Raw genomic sequence first — 27,821 nt, forward strand, 5'->3', positions numbered from 1 at the left:
AGCGAGTTTTTCGAACGCGACAAAGTAACAACTGGGACAGTTGTTAGTTCCCACTCATCTGTACTTGTGATTACGTTTTGTGCATCGTTTTTGTTTAAACAGTGCGTTAAGCATCGAGCTGTAAGCACTGTTAGTTAGCTCTCGTCCTGTGTGTGTTGTTTTCGTGCAGCATTTGTGAGCAACCTGCTGCATGTTCCGATCTGCTAGTCGTCAGCCTTACATTCTAAGTTATTTAATTGTTGCTATCGCATTCATTGCTTCACCCTTGCGGTGAAACTGTCTTTTTTTTGTCTTCGTGCTCGCAGCATGAGACCCAGCAAAGGTGTGAAGACTATTTTTTTGAGCCAGTGCAGCAGCAGCGAGTTGCCTTCGTTTCTACAAGCGATACGCTCCTGCGATCGCACACACAAGGGCCTGGCAGAGGACGGGTTGCGCTAAACTGCTAAGCCACACAAACTTCCGAGCGGGCACTGTGTAATTTAGATTGTTTGAGATGTTTATAATTCATACGTTTGTGCGGTGAGGTAACGCCGCATTGTCAGTAGCCGTCATCAGGCTTCCGTGAATTTCTATGCAGGCATCAGGTCGCACACACGCCGAAGTCGTAGTAATCACTGCATGATCTACTAAAGTTCTTATCGCAAATGCGCAATATCATGAGTTCTTCATGCGAACCAATATTCGCGAACATTGAATGTTCGAGGAATATTCGAGTTTGAATGTTCGAAAGTTTCTGACATGTGGTTTTCGAATCGAATACGAATAATACAAATGCAATATTAGACGAATATTCAAAACTTTCCGATTTTCACAAACTTCTATTGGTAAGCCATTCTCTGGTTACGCCACTGCTTGGGCCATGTTCGTGAGTGTGCCATAGAAAGAGTTCGTTTTGAGTTTCTGATGTTTGTGTTGGAATTATTTCTATCAGCGGTGCTCCCACGTGAAGCTGCCATTAGTGTTTGTGACGTGCGGCGGTAGAATATTCCAAAATTTCACGCAAATCAGTTTATAGGACTACATAATCTCTGGCGACTATTGAGAAGAAACCAGTACATATGATATCAGTGAACGGAAATATCTTATTTCCAAAATCGTTTTGTGTGCGGTAGTATTATTGAGTTTTTTTCATGAATATGTTATGTGAGTGCTTGCGACAGTCATATTCATGTGACGTCTCCTGCTAGAGAAAGTGCAGTTCTGTCAAATCATTTAGATAATCCACAGATGCAGGCATAACTTGCACGGTAAAGTGCAATGTAGTTAGTGAATTAAAAACGCCCCTAGTTTCATTTCTCATACTTTGGCACAGACATGCTCTAATTCCGGAGTCTATGCCTAGTTGTGATAACATTAGTACCACTTAGCATACTTTCTTAGCACCCATTTTGTGGTGTACGCGATAAAAGCAACAAACGTCTTCTTCTGCATCACCATGTTCATAATAAATCTTCCGTTCGGACGGGAGTCTGCCTATTCTAAGCTAAATTATGGAAACTTCTTACAGCTTTAAGAACATTAAGTAGTTGTGAGACCTTGCGCCTTGTATATTGAGAAATTTACGTCACGAAATTGATGAATTATCACCAAGGTATCGCTAAAAAGCGTTTACATGACGGGCACAGAAAAAGGCGACAAGCGCCGGCAGGAGTCTGCGAGTCTGTGTCCAGATGTCACATTGCCGCGAACGCAGTGATTCCAGTGTTTGTTCTTGGGTTAATTGCAATTAAAATTCGAACTGCTGAACCTTTGCCCACAACACCAATGTTCCTCTGCGTCCCTTCGGATTTCTAATATGCTTCTCCGCATAGCGCTGCGGGATTGCGGCAAAGCTGACCAGGAATTTGCTATGGCACTGAGTGGGTGTGGCTTTTGTTCATACACTTTCGGACATGTGATCATAAATTTGCCCTATGAGGCATGTGGCGGTCTCATGTAAGCATCCGAATTTTCAATCATGTCTGAAAACATAGCAGTTTTTTCATCCTCATATCTGGTATCTGTTTGTATTCCCATCTGGTATTATAAATTTCTTACAACAGCCTGTCATCCTGAATGTGCATTTTTTTCGTGCAATTATCGATGATCTCATAACAATCATAACAATCATTTTTATAAGTGGGTTTGACTCAATTTGTAAATGGCAGCCTTGTGACATGCGTGTTGAAAGTGCACATTGTCTTTCTAGTTTTCTATACAGTTGACTACTCTTGATTTTTTTGTCCCTCTTTTATTTTGCCTTGCGGCTGTGTCGGCTTCATGCAGACTAGGCCATGCATTTCAGAGAGGTTGTCATCTCACACGGCCTCTGATCCACAAGAAGCTGGCGGCCCACTTTGCTTCTGGATGGCCGAGACTGTTCTCGCAGCTTTCATTTTCACCCAAGTTCATCTTAAGCACACCACTGCTGCCTTGGCCAACGTCATGATCACGTCACAGTGTGTGTGAAAGTGTAGGGTCTGGGGGCAGAAAATATAGAAAAACACAGCATGCGCGCCTTTTCGTTTCAACGAAAATAACAAGTTTCGTTTTGCAGGGAGCATGACAAGGGACCCGAGGAGTTCGTGCAAGTGTTGCTCGAGCTGCACTGCCTTGGCATGGCCTTCCATGTGTCTTTCCTCGGACAGGAGTTTGAGAAACTGCCTCGTGAGTTTTGTGCTCTTCTCTCCCGCCACCTTTGAAGTTGTTTGTTAATGTTTTCTATGTGTTGGCCAGTTGTGCAGAGTGCTTGCTATTATTTTACAGTTGCCTAATATGACTTCCTGTCAGATAGTGTCGCTTCGTGCATGCCAGTTTGGGCTATCTGTAGTTAAGCATTGGCCAGTGCTTGTTTGCTTAAGGGTGCTTGTTTGCACGCACTTGGAGGCTCTTTTGTTAGTGCATTTGAAACAAAGACTTTCGTAAAAAAGATAGGCAATGATTGCAGCTGCAGTCTTTGCATGTAATGTTGGTAATTCTGATCCAAAGACAATTGTGAAGGCAACGCCAAATGGCAGAAGCATCTCGTCGGCTCGAAATATTCCTGTTGGGAGACGGAGGCAGAGTGACCTAGAACAGGAGGAGTGTCCAAAGCGCCGCGTGAATACATGAGGGGAGTGACATGACCTCCGAGATGGCGGCCATGCGGCATCTTTCTCTCCAGGCGTCCCAGTCCCCATGCTCCCCAGCCTAACCAACTTGTATTGCCTCGGGTGTCGAGCTACAGTGAGAGGGCACATTCTCTGTGGATTCTTGCGGTTGAAGAGTGCACAAGATTGTAGTGCGCCTATGGCTTTTTTTTTTGCTGCGTACGAGCAAGAATCACCGTCAGAATCATCTGGCTGCACCGAAGGCAAGTAATTTTTTCTGTTACTGCATTTATTTTGGTCTAATTTACGAAGGGAAGCATGGTAACTGTTGAATTTTCCTGATATAGGTCATTGTAAGGAAGTATGAATTACTCTGTGGCAGCAATACTTATTTCATTACAGTCCATTTTGTATCGGTGCTAAATGCATTGATTTGAAAAATATAGAGGCATTCAAGCATTCCTCTGTTTTTAAAAACGTGAATGGGTTAAAAGTGGGCAACTTATTGTTGAGTCATATTGCTTTCCCATTGTGATGGGGTCATGACGTAGACGAAGGGATCAGAGTGGATGTTCTGATGAAACTGATTATTTGGCCCAGCTGCGGCCGGTAAACGGAAAGTCAGAATACAGGAAGTCGCTGGCACTAATAGCGGCAAATAGAGCGTCGGCTGTTGATCAATTTACAAGTGGTGAAGCACGTCGGCATCGCCCAAAAGCATCGTACTGGTGCTTATAAGAGAACATGAGGGAAAATGCATGAACAATAACAACAAAGCAAGAAAGTACAGCAATAGAAAAACAATAACCATTAGTATAGTCCTTAGGTGCGTTAACCCGCTTGTAACGGTTTTGTGTGCACGACATGAATAACCTCAGGTTGGGCACGCCGCCAATGAGAATTAGTGATGCCATCGGGGACAACCTCGCAGCCGAGTGTGCCGAGATGTCGAACTACCCTGTACGGTCCGAAGTACCATCGCAGAAGTTTTCCACTGAGGCCACTCCGGCATATTGGCGTCTAAACCTAAACTTGGTCACCGGACTGGTATCCCACGAAGCTTTGTCGGCGATTGTAACTACAGTGGTCTGTTGTCTGCTGATTCTTGATGCGTAGGCGGGCAAGTTCACGAGCTTATTCAGCGCGCTGAAGGCAGACTGTGACCTCGAGGTTTTCTTCGTTAGCGATGTTTGTCAGCGTGGCTTCAAGCATCGTGAACGGGTTCCTTTCGTAGACCAACTTGTATGATGTCATCTGCATCGTTTCTTGCACTTCTGTTTTGTATGTGAATGTCATATATGGAAGGATGGCATACTACCTCTTGTGTTCGACATTGATGTACATGGCCAACATATCGGCGATTGTCTTGTTTAGCCGCTCACTGAAGCCGTCGGTTTGTGGGTGGTACGATGTTGTCCAGCAGTGGCTTGTCTGCCTGTATGCTAAGATCGCTTAAGTTAACTCAGCAATGAAGGCGGTACCTCTGTCAGTGCTGAAGACTTCTGGTGCTCCATGCTGCAGGACGATGTGTTCAACGAAGAACTTCGCTACCTCGGTGGCACTGCCTCTAGGATGGGCCCTTCCTTGTTTAGGCGTAGTAGGTGAGGTAGTCAATGGCGAAAACGATCTATTGGTTCAAGCAAGTCAACGTAGAAAGTAGTCTCAGTAGGTCTACACCGATTTTTTGGAACAGTAGGTGAGGTGATTTGATCGCCCAAAGGAACCCTGCTGGTATTGTGGGCAGTGTTTTTCGTCGTCGACAGTCTCAGCATGCCTTAACGTAACGAGTGACGTTGACAGCAAGTCATGGCCAGTAGTACTTTTACTGCATTCTTGTGAGCATACAGGAAATGCCGAGATGTCCAGTTGTCGTGTAGGGTCATAATGTAATATTTACAGCACAAACTAATGAGACGCAAAAGAGGAGACAAATCAGCGCAGACTGAAACTTGGTTTATTCATCAAATATAGTAATATAAGCCAGAAAAAGAAGGGAAAATAAAATAAAAATAGTCACAGTTTTGCCGTAAGGGCGAAGCAATGAATGCGATAGCAAACAACTTGGAATGCAACGCTAAGAACGGCTAGCAGATCAAAACGTGTAGCACACTGCTCACACTCAAATGATGCACAAAAAGAATACACACAAGACGAGAGCTAAATAACAATGTTTACAGCTTGATGCCTAATGAGCTGTTTAAACGAAAATGATGCACGAAGCATAATCACAGGTACAGATATGAGTGCAGACTAACGAGTGTCTTAGTTGTTACTTCACTGTGTTTGAAAAGCGTGCTCTTTTCGTGAATGGGGTCTGTCCAGTGAGCGAAGTGATGTTTGTGCGCCCGGCAACTAAACGTGATCTTTCCGATGAAAGGCCAGGGCACACGATTCTCCCTACCAAAAGGTAAACGCAGGTGCACAAGCACCTACACCCCCAACTCCACCCCCTTTCGTGGGGCAAACTACACATGGGAAATAAGCGCGCGTTGGCACATCGCGATGAGCGGGGTGCTGAGCGCGGGCGGCTTTTTTCTTTTCTTGAGTTTTCATATATATAGATACGTATACATATAAGTTGCATGACGGTGGCGGCGGCAAAAACCAGCTGAGACTGTCTATATAATTGCTACCGAAATAAAAGAGGGAAGGTTCCGCCGCGATCAAGTGTCGACCAGAAACCAGATTTCACAATCTAGAAGGGATATAGACGGTGAGCTGCCACAAGTATCAATGTTCTTCTTTATAAAAAAAGGCTTCTGCTATCTTCCTAGTTATTGTGTTACGATAGGTGTATGAAACAGACATGCGTGAAAATTCAGGTATGCAGTCGTACTAAGTGCAATGAGCAGACAAATGTTAAACCGGCGCCAATTTCAGCGCATTATAGTGTTCTCGCAGGCAACATTTAGGTTGCACCCAGTCTGCTCGATGTATACCCTGCCAAAAGGCTGAAAGCTAGGCCAGTTGGTGACAAAACTTGAACTGTAGTGACAAATACGGGCTCTGCTATAAAAATGATGAAGAAGACGTTTGTTGTGGTGAAGGCTCGTGCTGCTGCAGCTGCTGCTGAAACCGCTGGCTGCTGTCTCGCTGCTGTTACGCCCATTAAACAGTTGCTTCACCCCGGCGTGGTGTCTAACAGTATTCTTACATTTGGTGGAGAGTGCTGGTTGTCTCAAACTGGAACTCTGTTCCCGGACTCTACCTCAACCCTTCGCCTCGCCAATGCCTGACGATATGACCCAGCCACCTGCAGTCATAATCCCATCTGTCACCTGTTCCGGAATGCCACGACCGCGAGACCTAGTGATTTTCAACGCGACCGACAACCAAGACGCCGAAGACTGGCTGTCCCAGTATAAAGCGGTAAGCGCCTACATTAAGCTGGATGACACAGACAAGCTCGCTTACTTTAATTTTTATCTCGCGGGTGTGGCAGAATGGTGGTTTAACAACCACAAAGTGGAAATACCCTCTTGGTCAACCTTCAATACGCGCTTTGCAGAAGTCTTCGGCCGACCCGCTATTCGCAAGCTCCATGTCGGACAGCGCTTGCGATGCCACGCACAGCGCTCTGGCCAGACCTTTACCTCGTATATTGAAGATGTTCTGGACCTCTGCCGTCGTATCGATTCCGACATGTCTGACATTGGCAAATACGGCACATCATGAAAGGTATCAAGAACGATGCCTTTCACATGCTCCTTGCAAAAAACCCACAAATCGTCTCCCAGCTTATTCAGCTCTGTCAGAGTTTCGACGAGCTGCGGAGAGAGCACATTTCTACTCGACGTCCAAACCTCGACACGACCTCTACATCTGCGTTCACCATTAGCGCTGTTTCCTACAAACAAACCGCGTTAATGCAGCAAATTCAGCAGTTCGTCCGAGAAGTGTCGCGCCAGTTGTCTCTTGTGCCGTACGTCCCGACCAGTGCGCGCACGCTGACCCCAATGCTCCGCAAAGCAATTGAAGAGCAAGTTTCCCCTGTCTCCCACATACCATCCTTCGCCTATCTCCGCCCCTTTCACTTATGCTGAGGCCGCCAGATGATCGCCGCCGTCGCTACCAACTGTCACGGATCTTGCTAGACAGCCCCGTCTTCTCTACGCAGCAAGTCCACCTATCCGTCCCCAGCCACGTCCTGTTCGCCACCCCTCACCACCATCAACCAACCCTTGGCGCACTCCGGACAACAGGCCAATTTGCTATTTCTGCCATCTTCCCGGTCATGTAGCACGTTACTGCCGTCCTCAGGATTACAACCCGACTGCTGGTGAGGCGACTTATGACTCCTATCGCCCAGAGCCACTGCAGTCGTCTTCGTTCCCCCCCACGTTGGCTCAGTTGCCGCAGCTTCGACAGGGATCGGTCGCCCTCACCACAGCGCCACTTTATTTCTTCGGTGCTTCTTCGATCTCCACACGCCCAAACGGAAAACTGACCATCGCAGTTCCAGAGCCAAGAGCTGCGCATATATCGAAACCTTCAAGGCCTCCACTTTTACCTGCTAATGAAATAACTGTGCATATTGATGGTGTACCGGCGAAAGCACTCGTTGATACTGGCGCTGCCGTGTCTGCGCTAAGTGGTGAACTGTGCCGCAAGTTGAAGAAGCTTACACTGCTGCTTTCCAATGTCTCTCTGCACGGCCACTGCACATCACATCCAACCTTCTGCGGCGTGCACAGCTCACTGGTCATCTAAAATATTTTGTATGTAGTCGAATTCGTTGTGTTTTCTCCATTTTTACGCGATCATCTTAGGCTGGGACTTCCTCTGCGCTCATCATGCCGTTGTTCACGGTGCGCGTGCCGAACTAGAGTTGTCGACGATGTCTGAACTGCCTCTGTGTGAAGCGCCGACGTCTGAACGACCTTCTTTCAAGCCGCTATCTTCCCGAGTCACCGTGGCCTCGGACACTCACAGTCCTCCTCTATCTTGTGTTCTTGTGCCACTCTTCTGCGACGATGCACCCTCTGTCATCGCCCTCTTTATACCCTCCGACGCCTTCGGCTCTCGCAAAAGCTTCCTTCTCCCATTTGCAGTTGTCACCGCAGAAAACTCACAAGGCTCCATTTATATAACAAACTCGCTTCTTTCCCCAGCCATATTATTTCGTGGCGAAGTCCTTGGTCACCTTGAATTGATTCTGTTTCATCCAGTCACCTATCTGATGATTTGCCACCATCTCACTTAAACATAATTACCTCTGATACCGCTCCCACTTCATTTGCGGAGGTTTTTTCTCATCGATTGACCCTAAACTTTCCGCTGCTCAGCGCACCCAACTCCTGGCTCTACTCGGTCGCTTCAAGATGTCATTTGACCATAGCCAACCTTCTTTGGGTCGCACGTCTGCCATCGTTCACAAAATCGACACCCGTAGCCATGAACCTTTGCGCCAGCGCCCATATAGAGTTTCTCACACTGAACGCCGTGCCATTGACGATCAGGTGAACGATATGCTTCGACGTGGCATAATACAACCTTCAAACAGCCCTTGGGCCTCTCCGGTTGTACTGGTGGAAAAAAAAAGATGGCAGCATCAGATTTTGCATTGATTACAGGTGTCTTCATAAGATGACGAGAAAAAATGTTTATCCGCTGCCCAAAATCGATGACGCCCTCGATTGCCTGCCAGGAGCAGAGTTCTTTTCTTCTTCAGACCTTCGATCCGGCTTCTGGCAGGTCCCTATGAATGAAGCTGACCGCTCTAAGACTGCGTTCGTAATGCCTGACAGATTGTACGAGTTTAACGTTCACATTGAAAATTCTTTTTAACGTTTGAAAAACATTTAACGTTTAAAGTTGAAAATTCGGCCTCTGTAACGCGCCTGCCACCTTCGAGCATCTCATGGACAACATCTTTAGAGGCTTTAAATAGAACACATGCCTGTTCTATTTGAATGACGTCATCGTTTTCTCGAAGGATTTCGACTCCCACCTCAGCCGCCTCGCAAGCTTGTCCTCCGGACGCTGGACTGCAGCTAAATTTGAAGAAATGCCACTTCGCTGCCTGCCAGCTTACCATCTTAGGGCATGTTGTTAGCAAGCATGGTGGTTCTCCTGGTCCAGCCAAGCTTCCCGCTGTCGTCGACTTTCCCAGGCTCGCTACACTAAAAGAGCTCTGCAGCTTCATCGGCCTCTGCTCATATTTTCGCCATTTGGCGCGTGATTTCGCCATCATAATCGCACCCCTGGCGCAGCTACTTGCCGACAACCTAGACATCTCGATGTGGTCCCCAGCATGCGACGAAGCATTCGCCTCTTTACGCCATTTTCTGACATCACCACCTATCCTACGCCACTTTGATCTAAACGCTCCAACCGAAATCCATACGGACGCTAGTGGAGTTGGCTTCAGCGCTATTCTTACTCAGTGTAAATCTGGCTTCGATGAGTATGTTGTATTATACACTAGTCGCACTCTCACTAAAGCCGAAAAGAATTATTCAGTCACCGAGAAAGAATGGCTTGCCATTATTTGGGCAATCACAATATGGCTGCCCATTTGATGTCGTGACTGATCACCATGCATTGGGTTAGTTGTTGTCATTAAAAGACCCATCTGGTCGCCTAGCTCGCAGGGCACGTCTCCAAGATTATGACATTCGTGTAATTTATCGATCAGGCTACAAGCATTCGGACGCTGACACTCTTTCTTGCTAGTCACTTCCCCACGATTATGTTACAGCGTCTGTTTGGAGCTGCGAATGTTCTTCACTTGAACATGCCAACATGTCCGCTGAGCAACGCCAGAATCCATGGATAGCGTCTCTCTTAGAGTGCCTGTCTCAGACGTCTCCACGTACCGACAACTGTTTACTTCGACGAACTGCTCGCCATTTTACCATCCATGACGGTCTTCTGTACCGGTGAAACTACCAATCTGATGGCCGCAAGTGGTTGCTGGTAATCTCTCGCCACCTACGTTCTGACGCCTGTGCCTCCTTCCACGTCAATCTGCAATGCGCCCACGCAGGTGTAGTGAAGACGTATGCTCGCCTACGAATTCGATATTACTGGCGTGGAATGTACCTCTTTGTTAGGCAGTACGGCCGTTCATGTTCCTTGTGCTAATGCTGGAAGAGCTCCCCTCCCACAACCACAGGGCCACTCTAGCCATTTTCTTGTCCTTCTCGGCCTTTCATCCGCATCGAAATCGACTTGTACAGTCCTCTACCATACACACCAAATGGAAACCGCTGGGTCACCACTTTACGCGCTATGCCGAAACTTCAGCGCTTCCCGAGACCACTGCGCGTGTAGTCGGCTTGTTCATTCTGCACAACCTCGTCCTTCTGCATGGTGCACCTCGTGAGCTTCTCAGCGATCATGGGCGTTCCTTCTTGTCGGAAGCTGTAGAAGCCCTCCTACGCGAATGCAACATCATGCACCGAACAACCACCGTATATCACCCCCAAACTAACGGGATGACCGAGCGATTTCATCGCACGCTGGGTGACATGCTCTCCATGTATGTTTCCGATGACCATACGAACTGGGACCGCATACTGCCATTCGGTTCTTACGCTTACAACAGCGCAATTCAATCAGCAACTGGATTCTCGCCGTTCTCCCTTCGAATCGACAACTTAGACCGGAGCCACCATATATGCCGAAGAATGTCCGCAGCTCGCACGTTCGCTCACTACGCACGATCCGGCTCACCAGAAGTACTCCCATGACCTACGCTCATACCCTTCGTCATACAGTCGAACCCTGGTATATCGAACTCGCCAAAAAACGTATATTAGTCCGATATATGGCATAATTCGATATAGGCCCGGTATAGGTTTTGACACAAAGGCACATAACACACTAGAAGAAAAGTACTTTATTACCGTGTTTACTCGATTCTACCGCGCCCTCGATTGTAACGCGCACCCGATTTTCACCGCGAAAAAAAAAAAAAAACGTAAGACATCGATTGCAACGTGCACCATTTTTCTCCTGGCCTGCACGATCACACCACTCGAAAAAACGACTCCTTTCGGGAGCATCTTCCATTTAAATATGAGGTACGGCGAAGCTTGTGCTCATCTGACGTGTAACAGAGCATTGCCGTCACTGTAGTTTTACCGAGGACCGATGTCAGCATGCGAACTTGCTTCACCCCCTTCTTCTCGACGGTTGTGGTGCCAGGCATGTTGAAGTAAAGAGGCGTCTGATCGGCATTCCCGATTTGCCCAAGCAGGTAGCCGTTGTAGCGCCGCAAGTTTAGGACGAACCTCTGAAAACTGTGAATCATTTTATCGTACTCCTCGGCAAAACTTTTTGCATATGCATGTTCCCCTTCGGAGGAAAAAGCCTTTCCTCTTCATATAGTTAGTCAGCCAGCACCTGCTCGCTTTAAACTGGCTCCGCATTAGACCTTTTTCTAAGACTAATTGCATAGCCCGCACTTGGAGCAGTTCTGTCGTCACGGGCCGCTGTGCGGCTCGCTGCTCAAGTACATACTCGCCGAGCAGCTCTTTAATGTGCAGAAACCGACCCTGGTGTGGTCCACAGAAGCCTTTGCAGGAAGTTTTGCTGTCGACAATCTTCTGCTTTTGTTTCCGCCGGTCCCGCACGCACGTTTCGGGAACTCCGACCGACCGCGATGCGGCCCGATTTTCCTCCGTTTCTGCACACGCGATGACTTTTCTTTTAAAAGCGGCATCGTGGTGCACTCAAGTTTTGGGAGTCGGCCCTTCCACGTCGTCGATTCTAATGCACTACTAGATGACGAACTCCTCAGCGTACGAAGTGCCTTCGTATGTGGGAACTCCACACGTACGAAGTGCCGTACATGGGAAACACATAGGCAGAAATGGCCGACGCGCCATGCCGACGCACGTAGGGGGCGGTCATTTTGGATTTGCCGATGGTAATAGATTGACCGTACTTTTTTTTTTTCGTACTCGATTCTAACGCGCATGCGATTCATGAACTCGCTTAACCGGAAAAAAGGTGCACATTAGATTCGAGTAATTACGGTAATATGGTGGCTTACTTGCGTGCCCTACTGTGGAACAAAATAGTCCCGGATTTTCTTCTGTGTCAATGACTTCGCTGCCTGCGACAGCACGCATGCCTCCACGTTGTCCAACGAGTCGGAGCAGCTGAGGCCGCAACCTTCCACATTCAAGCAATAGAGCCGGTAATAAGGGCTGCTGCGCGAGCACGAAGGTGCTAGAAGAAACAGACAAAAGGCGAGGCACAGAAAGCAAAGAGGACAACAGGAGCGCCATCCTCTTTGCTTTCCGTGCCTCGCCTTTCGTCTGTTTCTTCTAGCACCTTCGTGCTCGCGCTGCAGCCCTTATTACCATGAATTCAAACCAACTAGCCCAAATAGCCATTCTTCTTCAATAGAGCCGGACCAACGCAAGTGCACTAATCACTTCAGAGAATGCAGGCAATAGGCCATCGTCGATTTCCATAATGCTGTCGCTTTGGCTCATGGTCGGCACGACGTCTGCTATGTAATCCTCATCCTGTAATTGTTCCATGATGGGGACATCATCGTCCGCACTGACGAACTCGTTGAATGTCTATCCATTGATAGCACCCGGGAACTCTGCCAGCTCGTTTCAAACTTTGGCGGAAACACCTGCGGTGTCTTCAGTGCTGTCAGAATTTGGAGTGTCATCACCAGGCATGCAAAAGCCGGCATGCCTAAAGCAGTTCTGGATCGTCTCCTTCTTGACATCTGCCCACGATCTACTCAACATAGAAATAGCTCCGAGCAAGTCGATCTTAAGCTCCCCGCCGACACGAAGGTTCTGCAGCAGCCTCTCCACCAGGCGCTTCTGATAGCCGGCTTTTATTGCGCGTATAACGCCTTGATCCAGTGGTTGCAGTACAGACGTAGTGTTCGGTGGCGAAAAATGCAGCTCAATGTTGCTGAAGGTTGTACTTCAGTGGTGCGATGAACAATTGTCCACGAGCAGGCACACCTTGCGATTTTCGCCTACCAAATCATCATTTCATGACAATAGCCATCTGCTGAAAAGCTCCCTGGTCATCCACACTTTTGAGTTTGCTTGCCAGCTAACTGGAAGCGACAGCGCATTTCGAAAACACCGCAGTGCCGTGCTTTTCCCGATAACCAGAGGTCGAAGCTTTTTTGTTCCGTCTTAATTAGCTGCCAACAGCACGGACACACGAGCTTTGTTTGCCTTGCCGCCACTTGTCTTGTCGCCACGACACGCAAGTGTCTTGTTTGGCAACATTTGCCAAAATAGAGCAGTTTCATCTGCATTGAAGATATCTTGGGCCCTATATCTTGCTGCGATTTCTCGCCAGTTTTCCTCGAGTCATTTGTCTACGCTGTCCAGGTCCGCCGCTCTGCTTTCACCTGTAACAGCTTTGCCAACGATGTCGTGCCGTTCTTTGAACCGCTGAAGCCAGCCTGAACCGCTTTGGAAATCATTTCTGCCAAGCAGAAAAGCAAGGTCCTTGGCTTTCTGCTCGATCATAGGGCCGTACACTGGGATGTTTCTTGACCGAACGTCCACAAACCACTTGTAAACGGCCGCTTCAACATCTTCGTACACAGCAGCGCGCACACGTCGGGCGCCATGGGCACCTGGCCTTTTGTCCGACTTGGCCCTAATGCCTGCCTTGTTCTTCAGGATAGTACTCAAGGTGCTCCTTGGAATTTTGTATGCGGCGGCGACGTCGGACTTCTTTTCACCGCGCTCAACTCGATTGATGATTTCGAGTTTCGCGGGGAACGGCAAATTTTGTCTCTTTGCGCAAGCCATGATGACAGCGCGCCAATACAGTTCACAGAGCACCAACAGGCAACACCACAGACCACGCTGAATCGGAAGCTGCAGGCACACAAGCATAAAGAAAGAAAAAATGGCGCTCACTTCTACCGCCTCCGCGCCTCAGAGGAAGCACGACGGCCTCTGATTGGCTGTAAGCGCTGCGAGCGGGCCAGGATCATTTTGGGGGGGTGGGGGGGGGGGGGGGTGTTCGCCTGCGCACAACCGGGTCTAACTAACTTTTTTTAGGGTGGCGCCGGCAGTTTTTCTCGCCACTGCGAGGGAAAGCCAACTTGCTGGGGCACTTTTGAGGCACATAGAGTTTGATATATCAGTTGTCGTTGCTATTTTCGTTCGATAAAACAGTAACTTTTGCTATATATTCTCAATGTAAACTTACCGTGTTTAGAAATTGTTCGATATACGGGATAATTTGATATAAACGGGTTCGATATAATCGGGCTCGACTGTACGCGCCTGGAACAATCGTGTGACTCCGCATGCCATCGTCTGCCCCAGGCCTTTGCTCAAAGTTCATAACCAAGTATGATGGTCCGTACCAGATCCTGTGCCAGACATCACCAGTCAACTACATGGTTGAAACTATTCAGCCACCTACAGATCAACGGCGCCACGGGTGCGAGACTGTGCACGTCGACCGTCTAAAACTTCACTACGACCCACCAGTCCTGTCAGTGCCATAGGTCACCAGGATGGCTCCTTTCGTACCGGGCAGTCAATGTTGTGACAAATACGGGCTCTGCTATAGAAACAACGAAGAAGACATTTGTTGTGGCAGAGGCTAGTTCTGCTGCAGCTGCTGCTAAAACCACTGGCTGCTGTCTCGCTGCTGTTAGGCCCATTAAACCATTGCTTCACCCCAGCGTTTCGTCTAACAGTATTCTTACAAAACATATTTTGACACAGCACATGACTACGCGGACAAAACAGAAGAAGGTGCTGTGGTTTGTCTCTTCTTGTGTCCATGTAGTCGTGCGCCGTGTTAAATTATGTTCATATACCCTGTCACAAGACAGTGAGATACAATAAACCACGGTCGACCGAAAATTGCTCACACAATTGATATTGTAGGCATCTATTATGCGCTTCATCCTTATCCGAACAGCAGTCAATCATCATCATATGTTCTGGCTGACAATCCTCATCTTCTTGGAACGTGCGCTTCTTCTTCGGGTCCGTTGCGCTTGTTCGTTGCCGAGTTCACAACCAATAAACCTCGTTACAACCGAGTCGTCATACGTGGTGGAGGTGGATTGATGTTCCCAGTACCTCTCCTTACAATGCCTACTCGCTGGAGCTCCATTCAGGCCGCCGCTTGGACCCTAAGTCCGCCAACATGTTTCAGAGTGAGTGGGTGGATGCCCTTTCTGCTCCCGTCTCTGCGCCGCAAGCCGTCACTGCGCCGCAAGCCCCTCCTCTTTACATCGTAAACCACCAGCGTGACCCTCCGATCTTCGCTGGTCTCCGCGGCTAAGATGTGGAGGACTGGCTCGATAACTACGAGCGAGTAAGTGCAACTAATCACTGGGACGACTCTAACAAGCTCCGCCGAGTATCGCTTTATCTCACGGGCGTTGCCAAGACATGGTTCTTGAACCATGAGATCGACCTCACCGACTGGCCTGCCTTCAAGCAGCAGCTTCGCCAAGTATTCGGCACGCCAGCCGTTCGATCCGTTCTAGCGAAGAGGGCCCTAGATACTCGCCAACAACATCCCGGCGAGTCATACGCATCTTACATCGAGGATGTCCTTGCGCTTTGCCGGCGCGTCAATTCTTCGATGTCCGAGTCGGACAAACTGCGCCACATCCTGAAGGGCATCGGAAGCATTGCCTACAATGCCCTTGTTGCCCAGAATCCTTCTACTGTCACTGACGTCGTCTCTACGTGTCAGCGTCTCGACGAACTTGATTCTGTTCGTCTTTAGTCGGGCAATAGTGAACACCGTACAGCAGACCGGGACCTGTGTGACATGATACGGGAGATCATACGAGAAGAACTTCAATCAATGGGCATCTCACAACCTTCTCCATCTGTCACACAGCCTTCAAGCATGGCCTTCCGTGACATCGTAAGGGAGGAACTAACATCATTAACCGGTCCAGCCTATGTACAGCCACCTCTGTCTAGCCCTCCAACGTACGCGCATGTTGTGGCCGCGCCTCCTCGCAACGTAAACTGTACTTCGCCGCTGCCATCATTCACGCCGGTTGCTGCTGCACCACCGGTCCACTTCCGGCCAATCCCACCCGACCCTCCGTCTGTCCACTTGAGTGCGCTATCTCCCGGTGCGTCGAACGCCCTCTACTACCCGCCTTGGTGCCCGTCTCGCCCAACATGCTTTTACTGTAAATATCGTGGCCATATATCGCGCTTCTGCCGCAAGCGCCAGCAGGACGAGCGTCGCGGGTACGACATGCGCGAACGGTACTTTTCCAGTGGGGATTCTTACGCTCGGCGTTATTCATCTGGACAGCAGCGGTCTCCATCTCCGCCCGCGTCGACTGAGACGCGGAACACTTACCGTTCAAGCCGACGCCGATAACCTTCGCCTTTCCGTCGCTCCTCCTCTCCTCTTCAGCCAGTCTCGTTTACGACTGACAACTGGTCGGAAAACTAAATGATGCAGTTTTCGGAGGAGAAACTGCATGTAACAGTAGGACTCATATTCCTCCAGCACGCCCGTTCAACATGGTTTCTGTTACGGTGAAAGGAATTCTCGTGGACGCTTTGGTGGACACCGGTGCTACAGTTTCTGTGATTAGGTATGATTTGTGCAAACGCCTGAAAAAAGTAATGACACCTTACAATGGACCCAATCTAGTCGAAGCCCAGGGGAACACTATCCTCCCTTTTGCTCTTTGTACTGCTCATGTGTTTATTGATGACATTTTGCATTACATCGAGTTCACTGTGCTTACCCGGTGCTCTCACCAGCTAATTCTAGGGTGGGACTTCCTATTTTCTTCTTCAGCTGCCATATGTTGTGGTGAACGGATTCTGCACCTAACTAATATGGACTCCATGTTCGACGAAGGCGTCTACAAGCCACTACGCCTGTTCGCTCGCGAAGATCTCGAACTACCGCCACATCAAGAACGAATTGTGACCCTGATCTCTAAGGACATCGACCACGGTGACGTCTTGGTGTCGCCTTCGTCGACTTGCGTCGCAAAAGGCGTAGCCCTTGCATCAGGTGTCGTACGCTTTCACCATGGCTCCGCGCTCGTCATTGCTACGAATGAAGCGCCAGAGAAAGTTCTCCTGCCAGAGGGCCCTGCAGTAGCCTGTGTTGTGGATGCTGAGCCTGTCAGCGTCTTGCCACTTAAACCTGCCTCTACCAACGACCGTTCTATGAGTAAGCCTGGCTCATCCTCTCCCTTCACAGCTCTTATCAGTGATGACTTAACAGCTATCCAGACGCAGCAGTTGCTTGCGTTATTAACGAAACACGCCGATTCTTTCGACACCTGCTCCTCAACGTTGGGCCGAACTACCACTGCAGCGCATCGCATTCAGACGAAGGGAACATCTATTGTACATCGCCGCCCGTACCGCGTGTCTCTCGCTGAGCGAAAAATCATCGAGGAAAACGTCGCTGACATGCTCCAACGAGAAATAATTCGTCCATCAACTAGCCCTTGGTCATTCCCTGTTGTTTTGGTACGAAAAAAAGATGGCGCCGTGCGCTTTTGCGTTGATTACCTGGCACTTAACAACATCACACGCAAGGACGTATATCCCATGCCACGCATCGACGACGTCCTTGATTCACTGCAAGGCGCCGAATACTTTTCAAGCCTTGATTTGCGTTCGGGATATTGGCAAATTCCCATGCACAATGACGACAAAGAAAAAACGGCATTTGCAACCCCCGATGGCCTATACGAATTTAACGTGATGCCTTTCGGGCTCTGCAATGCACCCGCGACGTTTGAACGCATGATCGACACTGTCCTGCGTGGTCTGAAATGGAAGACGTGTCTCTGCTACCTTGATGACATTATCATCTTTTCATCAACATTTTCTCAGCACCTGAGGCGCTTGGATGACGTCCTAACATGCCTCGCCGGTACGGGTCTGCAGCTCAACACTAAGAAGTGCCGTTTCGCCACCAAATTCATCAAGGTTCTCCGTCATGTCGTCAGCAAAGACGGTATTCGCCCTGACCCCGAAAAGATCGCTGCCGTCCTTCGATTTCCATGCCCCACAAGACTTAAGAACTTGCGAAGTTTTCTTGGCCTCGCATCATATTTTCGTCGCTTCATACGAAATTTTGCTTCAATAGCTGCGCCACTTCACAAACTACTTGCATTTAATGCACCCTTTGTGTGGTCCGAGGAATGTCAGTCGGCGTTTCACCTATTGAAGAAAGCTTTGACGTAAGAGCCTGTACTCTGCTATTTTGATGACACCGCCTTAACACTCCTGCATACCGACACCAGCGGTTGCGGTATAGGTGCTGTTCTCCTCCAACGCGATAACTCTGGACGGGAAAGAGTCATCGCATATGCTAGCCGAGTGCTTACTTCTACCGAAAAAAACTATACCATCACTGAGCAGGAGTGCCTCGCTGTGGTTTGGTCCATACAAAAGTTCCGTCCTTATCTGTACGGCCGTCAATTCACCATCGTAACGGACCACCACGCCTTATGCTGGCTTTCTACAATGAAGAACTTGTCCGGACGCTTGGGTCGTTGGATTTTACGCCTACAGGAGTAACAGTTTGAGATTATTTATAAATCAGGCAAAAAACATCAAGACACTGACGCTCTTTCTCGTTGCCCACTACCTACGGCGTCGTTCGACACTCCAGCTGCCACCTCCAACGACACCAGTGCGGACGTGACTTCCACTTCTGTTGCCTTGCTCGCCTCGCTGTACCAACCGCCAATCGACGATGAACAGCCTTTCAGTTCTCGCCAGCAGGCTGACCCGTATTGTCGGCGCATTATAGGCCACCTCTCAGGAGCTACGCGTCCACCCAATGACTTCAGGACGGTGTGCTGTGACTATACAGCACACCGTCCTGAAGTTTGAAGTGCTCGAGTTGCCTTCGTCGACAACTCGAGCACTTCAAACTTCAGGACGGTGTGCTGTATAGTCACATATATCATCCTGACGGCCAACGCTGGGTACCTGTTCTGCCATGCGCTCTTCTACATCAGGTACTTAACGTCTTCCATGACGATTTGACTGCTGGCCACCTAGGCTTTCACAAAACCTACGACCGCATACGAAGCCGCTGTTATTGGCCTGGGATTTCTACCAGCGTAGCAAAGTACGTGGGTTCCTGCTCTCCGTGCCAACTTCGCAAACTTCCGACATCTCCCCCGGCTGGTCAGTTACAGCCAATGACGTGCCCTACAACACCTTTCGAGGTCGTCGATGTCGATCTTTATGGGCCCCTTCCTTTTACTGGTGCTGGAAATAGATGGATAGTCACCGCCGTAGACCATATGACACGCTACGCCGAGACAACTTCAGTAGCTATTGGTTCAGCATCGGAAGTTGCTGACTTCATCCTTCAGGCCATAATACTACGTCATGGTGCTCCTCGTGTACTTCTAAGTGACCGTGGAAAGGTGTTCTTATCACAGCTTTTAGGTGAAGTTCTTCGCATTTCAGGTACCACACACAAGATGGCGTCTAGCTACCATCCTCAAACAAACGGTCTGACCGAGAGATTTCATCGAACCCTTGTCGACATGATCGCCGTATACATTCAACCGGATCACAGAAACTGGGATAAACTTCTACCGTTCCTCACTTTTGCCTCCAACACCGCTGTTCAGTGCACAACCGGCTACTCACCGTTTTATCTCGTTTACGGACGTTCACCTACTTTCTTTATCGATGTTTCCTTCTTCACCAGCAATGGCCCTCCATCACCATCTTGTTGCGAAAAACATAGTTCTCGCCTTGCCCAGTGCCGCCAGCGCGCTCATATGAACATGGAAGCTACGCAACAAGCAAGGAAGGCCGTCTACGACACCTCTCATCGTGTGGTATCATTCCGACCGGGTGACGAGGTGCTGCTATTGACATCAATTCGCACACCTGGTCTTTGCGACAAGTTCCAGCCTCGATTCATCGGCCCATATGTTGTTTTAGAGCAGACTTCACCTGTCAGCTATCGTGTGACGCCTCTTGTCGTGCCAACTGACCGCCGTTGCCGCAGCACCGAAATTGTACACGTTTCCCGCATGAAGCTTTTCACACGACGTTCCTCGTCACCTTGACTACCCGCCCGCAGTGGCCAGGCTGGCCGCTTCCATGGGGGGGGAATCAGTGTAGGCATCTATTATGCGCTTCATCCTCATCCGAACAGCAGTTAATCATCATCATATGTTCTGGCTGACAATCATCATCTTCTTGGAACGTGCGCTTCTTCTTCGGGTCCGTTGCGCTTGTTCGTTCCCGAGTTCACGACCAATAAACCTCGTTACAACCGAGTCGTCATAATATGTTTAATTAATACCATAGCCTTTTTTCACAAAGCCTGCTTTCATCATGCTTTTCATGTCAATTCTAGAACACATTTGCATGTTATTTTCCGGTGACGAAAAGAACATCAAGGTTGAATTTTTTTCCACGATTTTTTTTATGTTATGCGAGAACCCGTGCACGTACGGAACTATCGCAAACTTCTGCTGTTTTTCTGAATCTTTTGTGAGACACCCCTTTCTCATCTTTTTTTTTTATTCATATATACCAAAAGGCCCATTCAGGCATTACATAGGGGGGTTTGAGTTTTACAATAAGTTTGAAAATAAGAACATTGTTATTATATAATGAAAAATGGCAAACAAAGTAAAATACAGTTCTAGAGACAGAGATGCAATAAGGAAAAAAATAATTGGTTACATGAATGAAAAATCAATAAGAGGTACACAGCTATAGTGCAAAAAAATATAAAAATATACAGAAAATTGTCATGAAAGAAAGAAAATACACTTACAATGAAAAAAGAGTAAAAGTAAATACATACTTGCACATACACACACGCATAAATAGGTAAGTAATATGTCCAAGAAAATGTTCTACTGGTTTATAAAAAATGTTGATAACATAATTGTGCATGCAAAGAAAGACTGTATTTTGTATTGGTGATCAATACGTTTAGAAATATCATGAGGTGTGTTTATGTGGTCTTCATGAACACAGGATTTACTACGATAAAATGTACGAAAATGCGACAACCGTGTGTTAGGGGTGGACGGTTGATGGCATGCCGCCGTTTATGGGGTGTTTCTTTTTCGGTAGCGGGCTCCCCGCTGTCGCCCGCATAGTCTATCTTCACCAGTGAGTAGACGCGTTCTTAGAAACAGAACAAAGAAAGGTTTATTTGCATGAAGGAAGGGAAAACACTGTGCAGAAATTCAGCCTTATGTACAAAATGTCTTTGGCTTTTATAGCCCGTCGATTCCTTACACAACAGTTCGAAGAAGGCGGTGACCATTGCTGCAACGAATCAGGTGACGTTAAGTCTCAGTGATCCACCCACCAGAAAGGGTGCAGATATTGGACCTCTCGGTTGATGAGGAACACAGGCGAATATGTGCAATGGTAGCACAAGTGCACCACACAATGACGCGCCCATATTGTGCCTTGAAGACATCGAAGGGTGAGGAGGTAGAGTCTAGAGAAGGGGAAAAGTAGAGCTCCTCCGGGGAGATGGCCGCTGAAATGAATGTCAGCAGCATCCATGGCTGCATTCAGCTACAGTGTTCCAAAAGTTTCTCGAACACGGCAGTCCAGGTGCCCAATCCCTGAGAACTGCTGCTGCAATGCATTCCCACGCTTCTGAACGGTTGGTTCTTTCTCACGACCCTGCGTAGGCGACAAAGGCTGTGTGGAGAGGTCGACTTCATGAGAACTGCAACACTGATGCCGTTTCGCGCTCTTCGACCCCGCTTAACAAAAGGGTTATTTACGAAGCTTTCGTTGAGTTCCTTGTAACTCGACCACAAAGAACTGCCTGGAGCACCTGCAGGACAGCGTCACGCATGATGCTTCCGACCGGGCACCGATACCGAGGTGAAAGTATTTTTGCAGACCTGCTTACGCACAATGGCATCTGCTACGACGAACTGCCGGGCCAAAAGTAACAAGTGAAAGTCTGCGTTTTTCAAGAGGGAGTAATGAAAGTGAGTGTTTAATATTTGTAATCCTGTAGTTTTGAGAATACTGCTTGATGATAAATCTTGCGGCTTTATTTTGCATTGATTTTATTTGATCAATGAAATATGATAGATGTTGAATCCAAATTGTGGGGGTGCTGACACCACTTTTAAAGTTGTTTGCGCTGCGTGGCACACGTGTCTCGCCCAAAAGCCGCATTTCGGGATACAACCATCGGGCGATAGATGGGGTTGTGTTTGCATTGGGCATTACTATCATCATCATGGTTGTTACAGTGGTAGCGCTGGCAGTGACCCCTGGTGGAAGCAAACCTTGGTGGCGGGCGAGAGTTGAGCGAGCCTCTTCGGGGCGTGGCGGTTGCCGCGAACGGTTGTCTCTAGCGTGGGTCCTCGACGCGACCCACGCGTCAGGGGCCCTCGTGGTAAGGCAAGCGTTGGCGACGCCGCCTTGGAAGTGTTATTGTGTTTGTTATGTTGTTGTGTGTTTGTCGTGTTATTCTGTTTGTCGTGGAGTGTATGGTAATATTGTGTACTGATGTCCTAGCGTGTTCATAACGACTGATGTATTAATTCAGCGGATGATATCGTCATTGTAGATTAGTTAAATAAATGTGTGTGTATGTTGTTTAGTTTGTACCGACCGCGTCTACTGTGTTCGTTCACTTCAAGAGCGTGGCGTGGCGCTCGTTCGCCATTTCGAAATCCCACGAGATGATGGATGCATATTCTATCTTTGAATGAACAAGTGTAATGTACCTTCTCATTTTAGTGGTAGAGTTCGCCAAGTAAAGGTTTTTTCAATAAATTCAAGTGCTTTTGATGCCTTACTAGCTATATCGATGTGCTCATTCCAAGATACGTCAGATGATAAAAGAATTTCAAGATATTTAAACATAGATACTTTTTTAATGAGAACAGCTTGAATTTTATATTGGCTCAGTTCTGTTTGATGTGCTCTTGTAAGTGTCATGGCCTTGGTTTTGAAATTGTTAATTTGCATTTGCCATGAGTGACACTAATGTGGAAGTTTATCAAGATCTGACTGTAATTATTCGTTAGCTTGGGTGCTGTCTATTTTTCTGTAAATGATGTAGTTGTCTACAAATAATCTAAATGTATATAATAAACCATGTTCAATGTCATTGATGTAAATGAGAAAAAAAATTGGGCTCAGGACCGATCCCTGGGAACAGCAGAAAAACCTTCACCTGTGTAAATGAAGGTGTGTGTTCATTCACATAAACTGATTGGCTGGGGTTGGTCAGAAAATTATTTATCTATGTAATGATTTTGCTGTTGATGTTCACATTTGTAAACTTAATTATTAAGCAGATGTATGAAACCTTGTCAAATGTTTTTGCAAAATCAGTGTATACAGCATCAATTTTAAAACCAGCATGAGTGGCTTCATGTAAATATGTTATCAATTCTTAGAGGTGGCAATCTAGGATGCCACCTCTAAGCTGTCTACAATTAAGTAAATTGATGTATTAACTAATTCCTTAAAAGAACGGTGAATGGCCCTACGAAATCGAAGAATACTTGTCTTCATGCTATTCACCTCAAGACACGCAACAACGGGAGTCACGTTCGACAGCACCGAGAGGTGGCAATCTAGGATGCCACCTCTAAGCTGTCTACAATTAAGTAAATTGATGTATTAACTAATTCCTTAGGAGCTATTAAAGAGCTTAAAAACGTTTTCAAGGCAATGGAGATCTGCGAGGCGATTCGTAAGATGAACCGCAATACAGCTGCTTGCGTCGAGACACATTGGATTAAAGGCCATGCTGCGAACCCACCGTGACAACATTGCTGCATACCAGAAGGCGCACTGCCCTTCATATGTAAGCCTTACAGCTATTCCTCTTAAATTTCAGCCCCTAAACTCACTCCATACCCGTAAAAATGTTCTCTGGCAGTATACATGTGCTCTTATTCCACCATGTGTCTGTTCTCTCCCCCCCGTAAAAATGTTCTCTGGCAGTATACATGTGCTCTTATTCCACCATGTGTCTGTTCTCTCCCCCCTCCTCTTACACAGGCGAACGAAGTTGTGCTTAGGAGGCTTCGGGCGGGGATGGTCCTTACACTGACCATTATATCATCATTGAACTGGTCGCATTTACCAGCCGGTGATACGTGTCCATATTGTACCACTCCAGTGATGCAAACAGATGCATACAACCTTATAAGAACATGTCAAAGGTTACAGCCGGAATGCTCCCGTCACCTCCTTCAAGTCTGCCTTCACTACAGCGACACCCGCTGTATGCATGATCACACATTCCACAAGACACTACTTTACCTCATACACAACACCGGCCTAGCAGCGCATCTTTATTACTCATACACGCAAAAATATTATGCCTTAAAGGCAAGACTCTGTCGCAATGAAAGAAAAATTTAAACAGTTGAGTTTAACATGAACAACTGCAAAGGAAACCATGCTGATTGTTGAAAAAGAAATTTTGTTCTGACAGAAGCGTCATTACGATGGATGATACGATGTGCTCTAATAATTTACAATATATGCTCGTTAGTGAAATAGGCCTGCAGCTAGAGACTAAAAATAGATCGCCAGATTTAAAATGGGAACCATGTGTGCAGTTCTCCAGGTGTCAGGAACGCATCCTGTATTGACTGATTGCCGAAAGCTGGCAACTAAATTAGGGGATATAACTGTTTTTCTCAGTCTAAACATTTTTGGGCAATTGTTATCTGGTCCAGTAGCTGAATTAACTATAATGCCATCAATGGCAGACTTTACACCCCACGAGTGATTACGAGGTAAGTCATTGAGGAGTTTATTTTGAAGAACTTGTGGTTCTGTGGTATTGGTTCTTATGATCTAAGAGCCGTACAAAAATAATCGTTTAGTTCGTCTGCAACATTGAGCTCATCATTCGCAATATCTTCTGAGCGGCGAAAACCTGAACATTAGTCAGAAAGCCTGCCTCTTGCAACCGAATTATTTAATTTGAATAAACACAGGCCATTTTGTGGTAACAAGATTTTGTTACAGCTGAATTCGGAAAGGTAATTGCGTACATGATATTACTACTTTAAAATGCGAAGAAAAGTAATCTGGGGTTGGTTTTTTTGAACGTGGAGAGTAATAAAAATGAAAAAACTGCTAAGTATTACCTCAAGGAACCTCGTGCACGAAATGCAATCCATGTCTTTTTTGTTCGAAGATTGCTATAATCTTGGTTTTTATCCAAGGAAGCTGAATGAACAAGTACGAGGTAATCGTACACATGCCTAAATTATGAGGCTACCGAGTGCCGTTTTAAAAGCACTATCAAAGTAACTTAGAAATATATCATACATGACGGGTGCTACACGAGAGCCGATATGAATGTCGGACTTTTGAATGTAAAACCTATCACCTCAAACTACAATTGTCCGTTCATTGCACAAAGTATGGCTGCATACCTGAATTTTCATGCACATCTTTATTATACCCACTCGTGACACAAAAACAAAGTAGCTTGCAGAAGCCTTTTTCATAAAAAAGAGTGATAGTTGTTTCAGCTCACCGTCTATATTCCTTTTAGATTGTGAAATCTCAGATCTGGGCGACACTTGATCATGGTGGAACCTTCCCTCTTGTATTTACCTATCTTTTTTTTTTCTGGCATATATTATCTACAATGAATGAACCAAGTTTTAGTCTGTGCATGTTTGTCTCCTTCTTTGCGTCCCGTTACCTTATGCTACCCATATTAAATTATGAATCTATACCAACTAGCCCGTATTTCAACCCTTCTGCGTCGTTTAGGGCCTGGAAGACTTCTGGCCTCACCGCTGAGAGAACTACGAGAAGGTGTTTTGCTCGAAGGGGCAAGAAGTTCTTTAGAAGAATTTCGTTTCGCCAGAAGAACTACTCCAGTCCTCTCTTGAATACTCTCAGAATAGTGCCACTGTTCGAGGTATACGACAAGACTGCTAAGTTCCGGGTCAGCTCGTTGTCGCTCAGCGAAGTTGTTGGCTCTTATGGTTCTCAAGAAGCAGTCATAATCCAGGTCGTCCTGCGGCACTGGTTCGACGGGGGCACGATACAGGCAGTTAGCGTCAGCGTGTATTCTTCCAGATGTAGTAACGTCGAATCGCTTGAAAGACCTGAAAGTTAACTTTCAAGTTAACTTTCCAGGTAACTAGCCAACACAAGGCTGGTCGCTCATAACTTTGAACGGCCTGCCATAAAGATAGGGGCGGAACTTGGATGTAGCCCAGATGATGCCAACATGCACTCCTTCTCTGTTGTAGAATAGTTGGCCTCCGCCTTTGATAGTGACCGGCTAGCATAACTTACAACTCTTTCCAGTCCGTCAGTCTTCTGGACAAGAGCGGCGCTCAGGCTTACAGTGCTTGCGTCGGCGAATACTTCTGTTTGAACGTATTTGTTGAAATGCGCAAGCAACAGAGACATCTGTAGGCATTGCTTTAGTTCCTGAAATGCTCTTCTTGCGGCGTTCCCCACTTGAACTCTACGTCGGTTCTAGTAAGGTTAGTAAGTGGCCCGGTGATGCGGGCCAAGTTTTTGACGAAGCGCCTGTGATAGGCGCACAGGCCGAGAAATTGATGCGCAGCCTTCTTGTCGATGGGTGGTGGGAATATAGCGATGGCTGCTGTCTTCTATCGATCGGGGCGTATTTCGGACTTGCTTATTATGTGGCCCATGAACAAGACTTCCAAACTCACCCTGGCTTCAGGTGTGTGTGGGTGAGTTCAGAAGTCTAGATTGCTTGAAGTACAGCTTGAAGGCACTGAAGTTGTTCGTAGAAAAAAGACACAACACCGTCCAGGTGCACAAGGCAAATCTGCTACTTCAAGCTGGTCAGTACTATATCCATAACGCATTGGAACGTTGCAGTGGCCGAACAAAGAGCAAGGAGCATGACGATGAACTAGAACATGCCATCTAGTGTCATAAAGGCAGTCTTCTTTCGGTCTCTCTCATCAACCTCGATTTGCCAGTAGCCTGTTTCGATGTCCATCAACGAAAAATACTTGGTGTTGTTTAGTCGATCCAGGATGACATCAATCCGTTGGAGGAGATACACGTCCTTTGAAAGGCAAAGCTCCTTAAGCCGTGGGTCTGGCCATCCTCCGTTGTTGTCGTACGTAGCCCCCGGGATACGAGATGGGAGACAACGGTACTTGGAGTGTTCACTAGATAGACGCACGGATGGGCGCAAGGATGGGCAGACAGACAGACTAGCGGATGGATGGATGTAAGGACGCATGGAGCGGGTATGTGTCACAGGGGATGTGAGATGCGAGATAGTGGTACTTGGAGTGTTCACTAGATGGATGCGCAGACGACGGACAGATAGACTAGAAGACGGACGGTCAGATGGATGGACGAGTGGACGTACGGATGGATGGACGCACGGACAGACGGACGGACGCATGAATAGACACATGGGAGGTCGCGCGAACGGACAGAAGCAAAAACGAACGGACGGACGGATGCATGGACGGGCTGACGGACGCATAGCCCCACTCATAATTTTTGTGACTTTGTTTAGACAACAATAGTCGAGGCAGAAACGTAGGGTTCCCTCTTTCTTTTTCATCAGCACCAAGGGAGACGCCCAGAGAATTTTCGACGACTGGATTATGTCGTCACGCAGCATTTCGGCGATTTGTTTTTTTATGGTTCCGCTTCCTCGTGTCGAAACTCAATAAGAGCTCTGGTGAATTGGTCTGGCACTTTTTTCTGTTATGATAGATGTTTCACGACTGGGGTGTGTCGAATTCGTGATGACGACGAGAACCAGTCCTTGACCTCATACCTCTACGAGATGTCACGGAGTTGT

The 27,821-nt window shown here is 47.4% G+C and overlaps 1 protein-coding gene across 12 annotated transcripts in view; it reads left to right on the forward strand.

The window, feature by feature from the left end:
- The window catches only part of LOC119178176 (tRNA-queuosine alpha-mannosyltransferase), a 263,027-nt gene that overhangs the window by 26,683 nt on the left and 208,523 nt on the right, over positions 1-27,821 (forward strand). For all 12 annotated transcript variants that reach the window (XR_012893892.1, XR_012893893.1, XR_012893895.1 and 9 more), the window contains exon 3: positions 2,537-2,646. Coding sequence is in view for 9 of the 12 variants with exons in the window: in XM_075887161.1 (XP_075743276.1) it covers positions 2,537-2,646 (110 nt within the window). In the remaining 3 variants the exon portion in view is untranslated. The remainder of the gene's footprint in view (positions 1-2,536; positions 2,647-27,821) is intronic.

This window comes from Rhipicephalus microplus, chromosome 1, assembly GCF_043290135.1.
Source record: "Rhipicephalus microplus isolate Deutch F79 chromosome 1, USDA_Rmic, whole genome shotgun sequence".
Taxonomy (NCBI): Eukaryota; Metazoa; Arthropoda; class Arachnida; order Ixodida; family Ixodidae; genus Rhipicephalus; species Rhipicephalus microplus.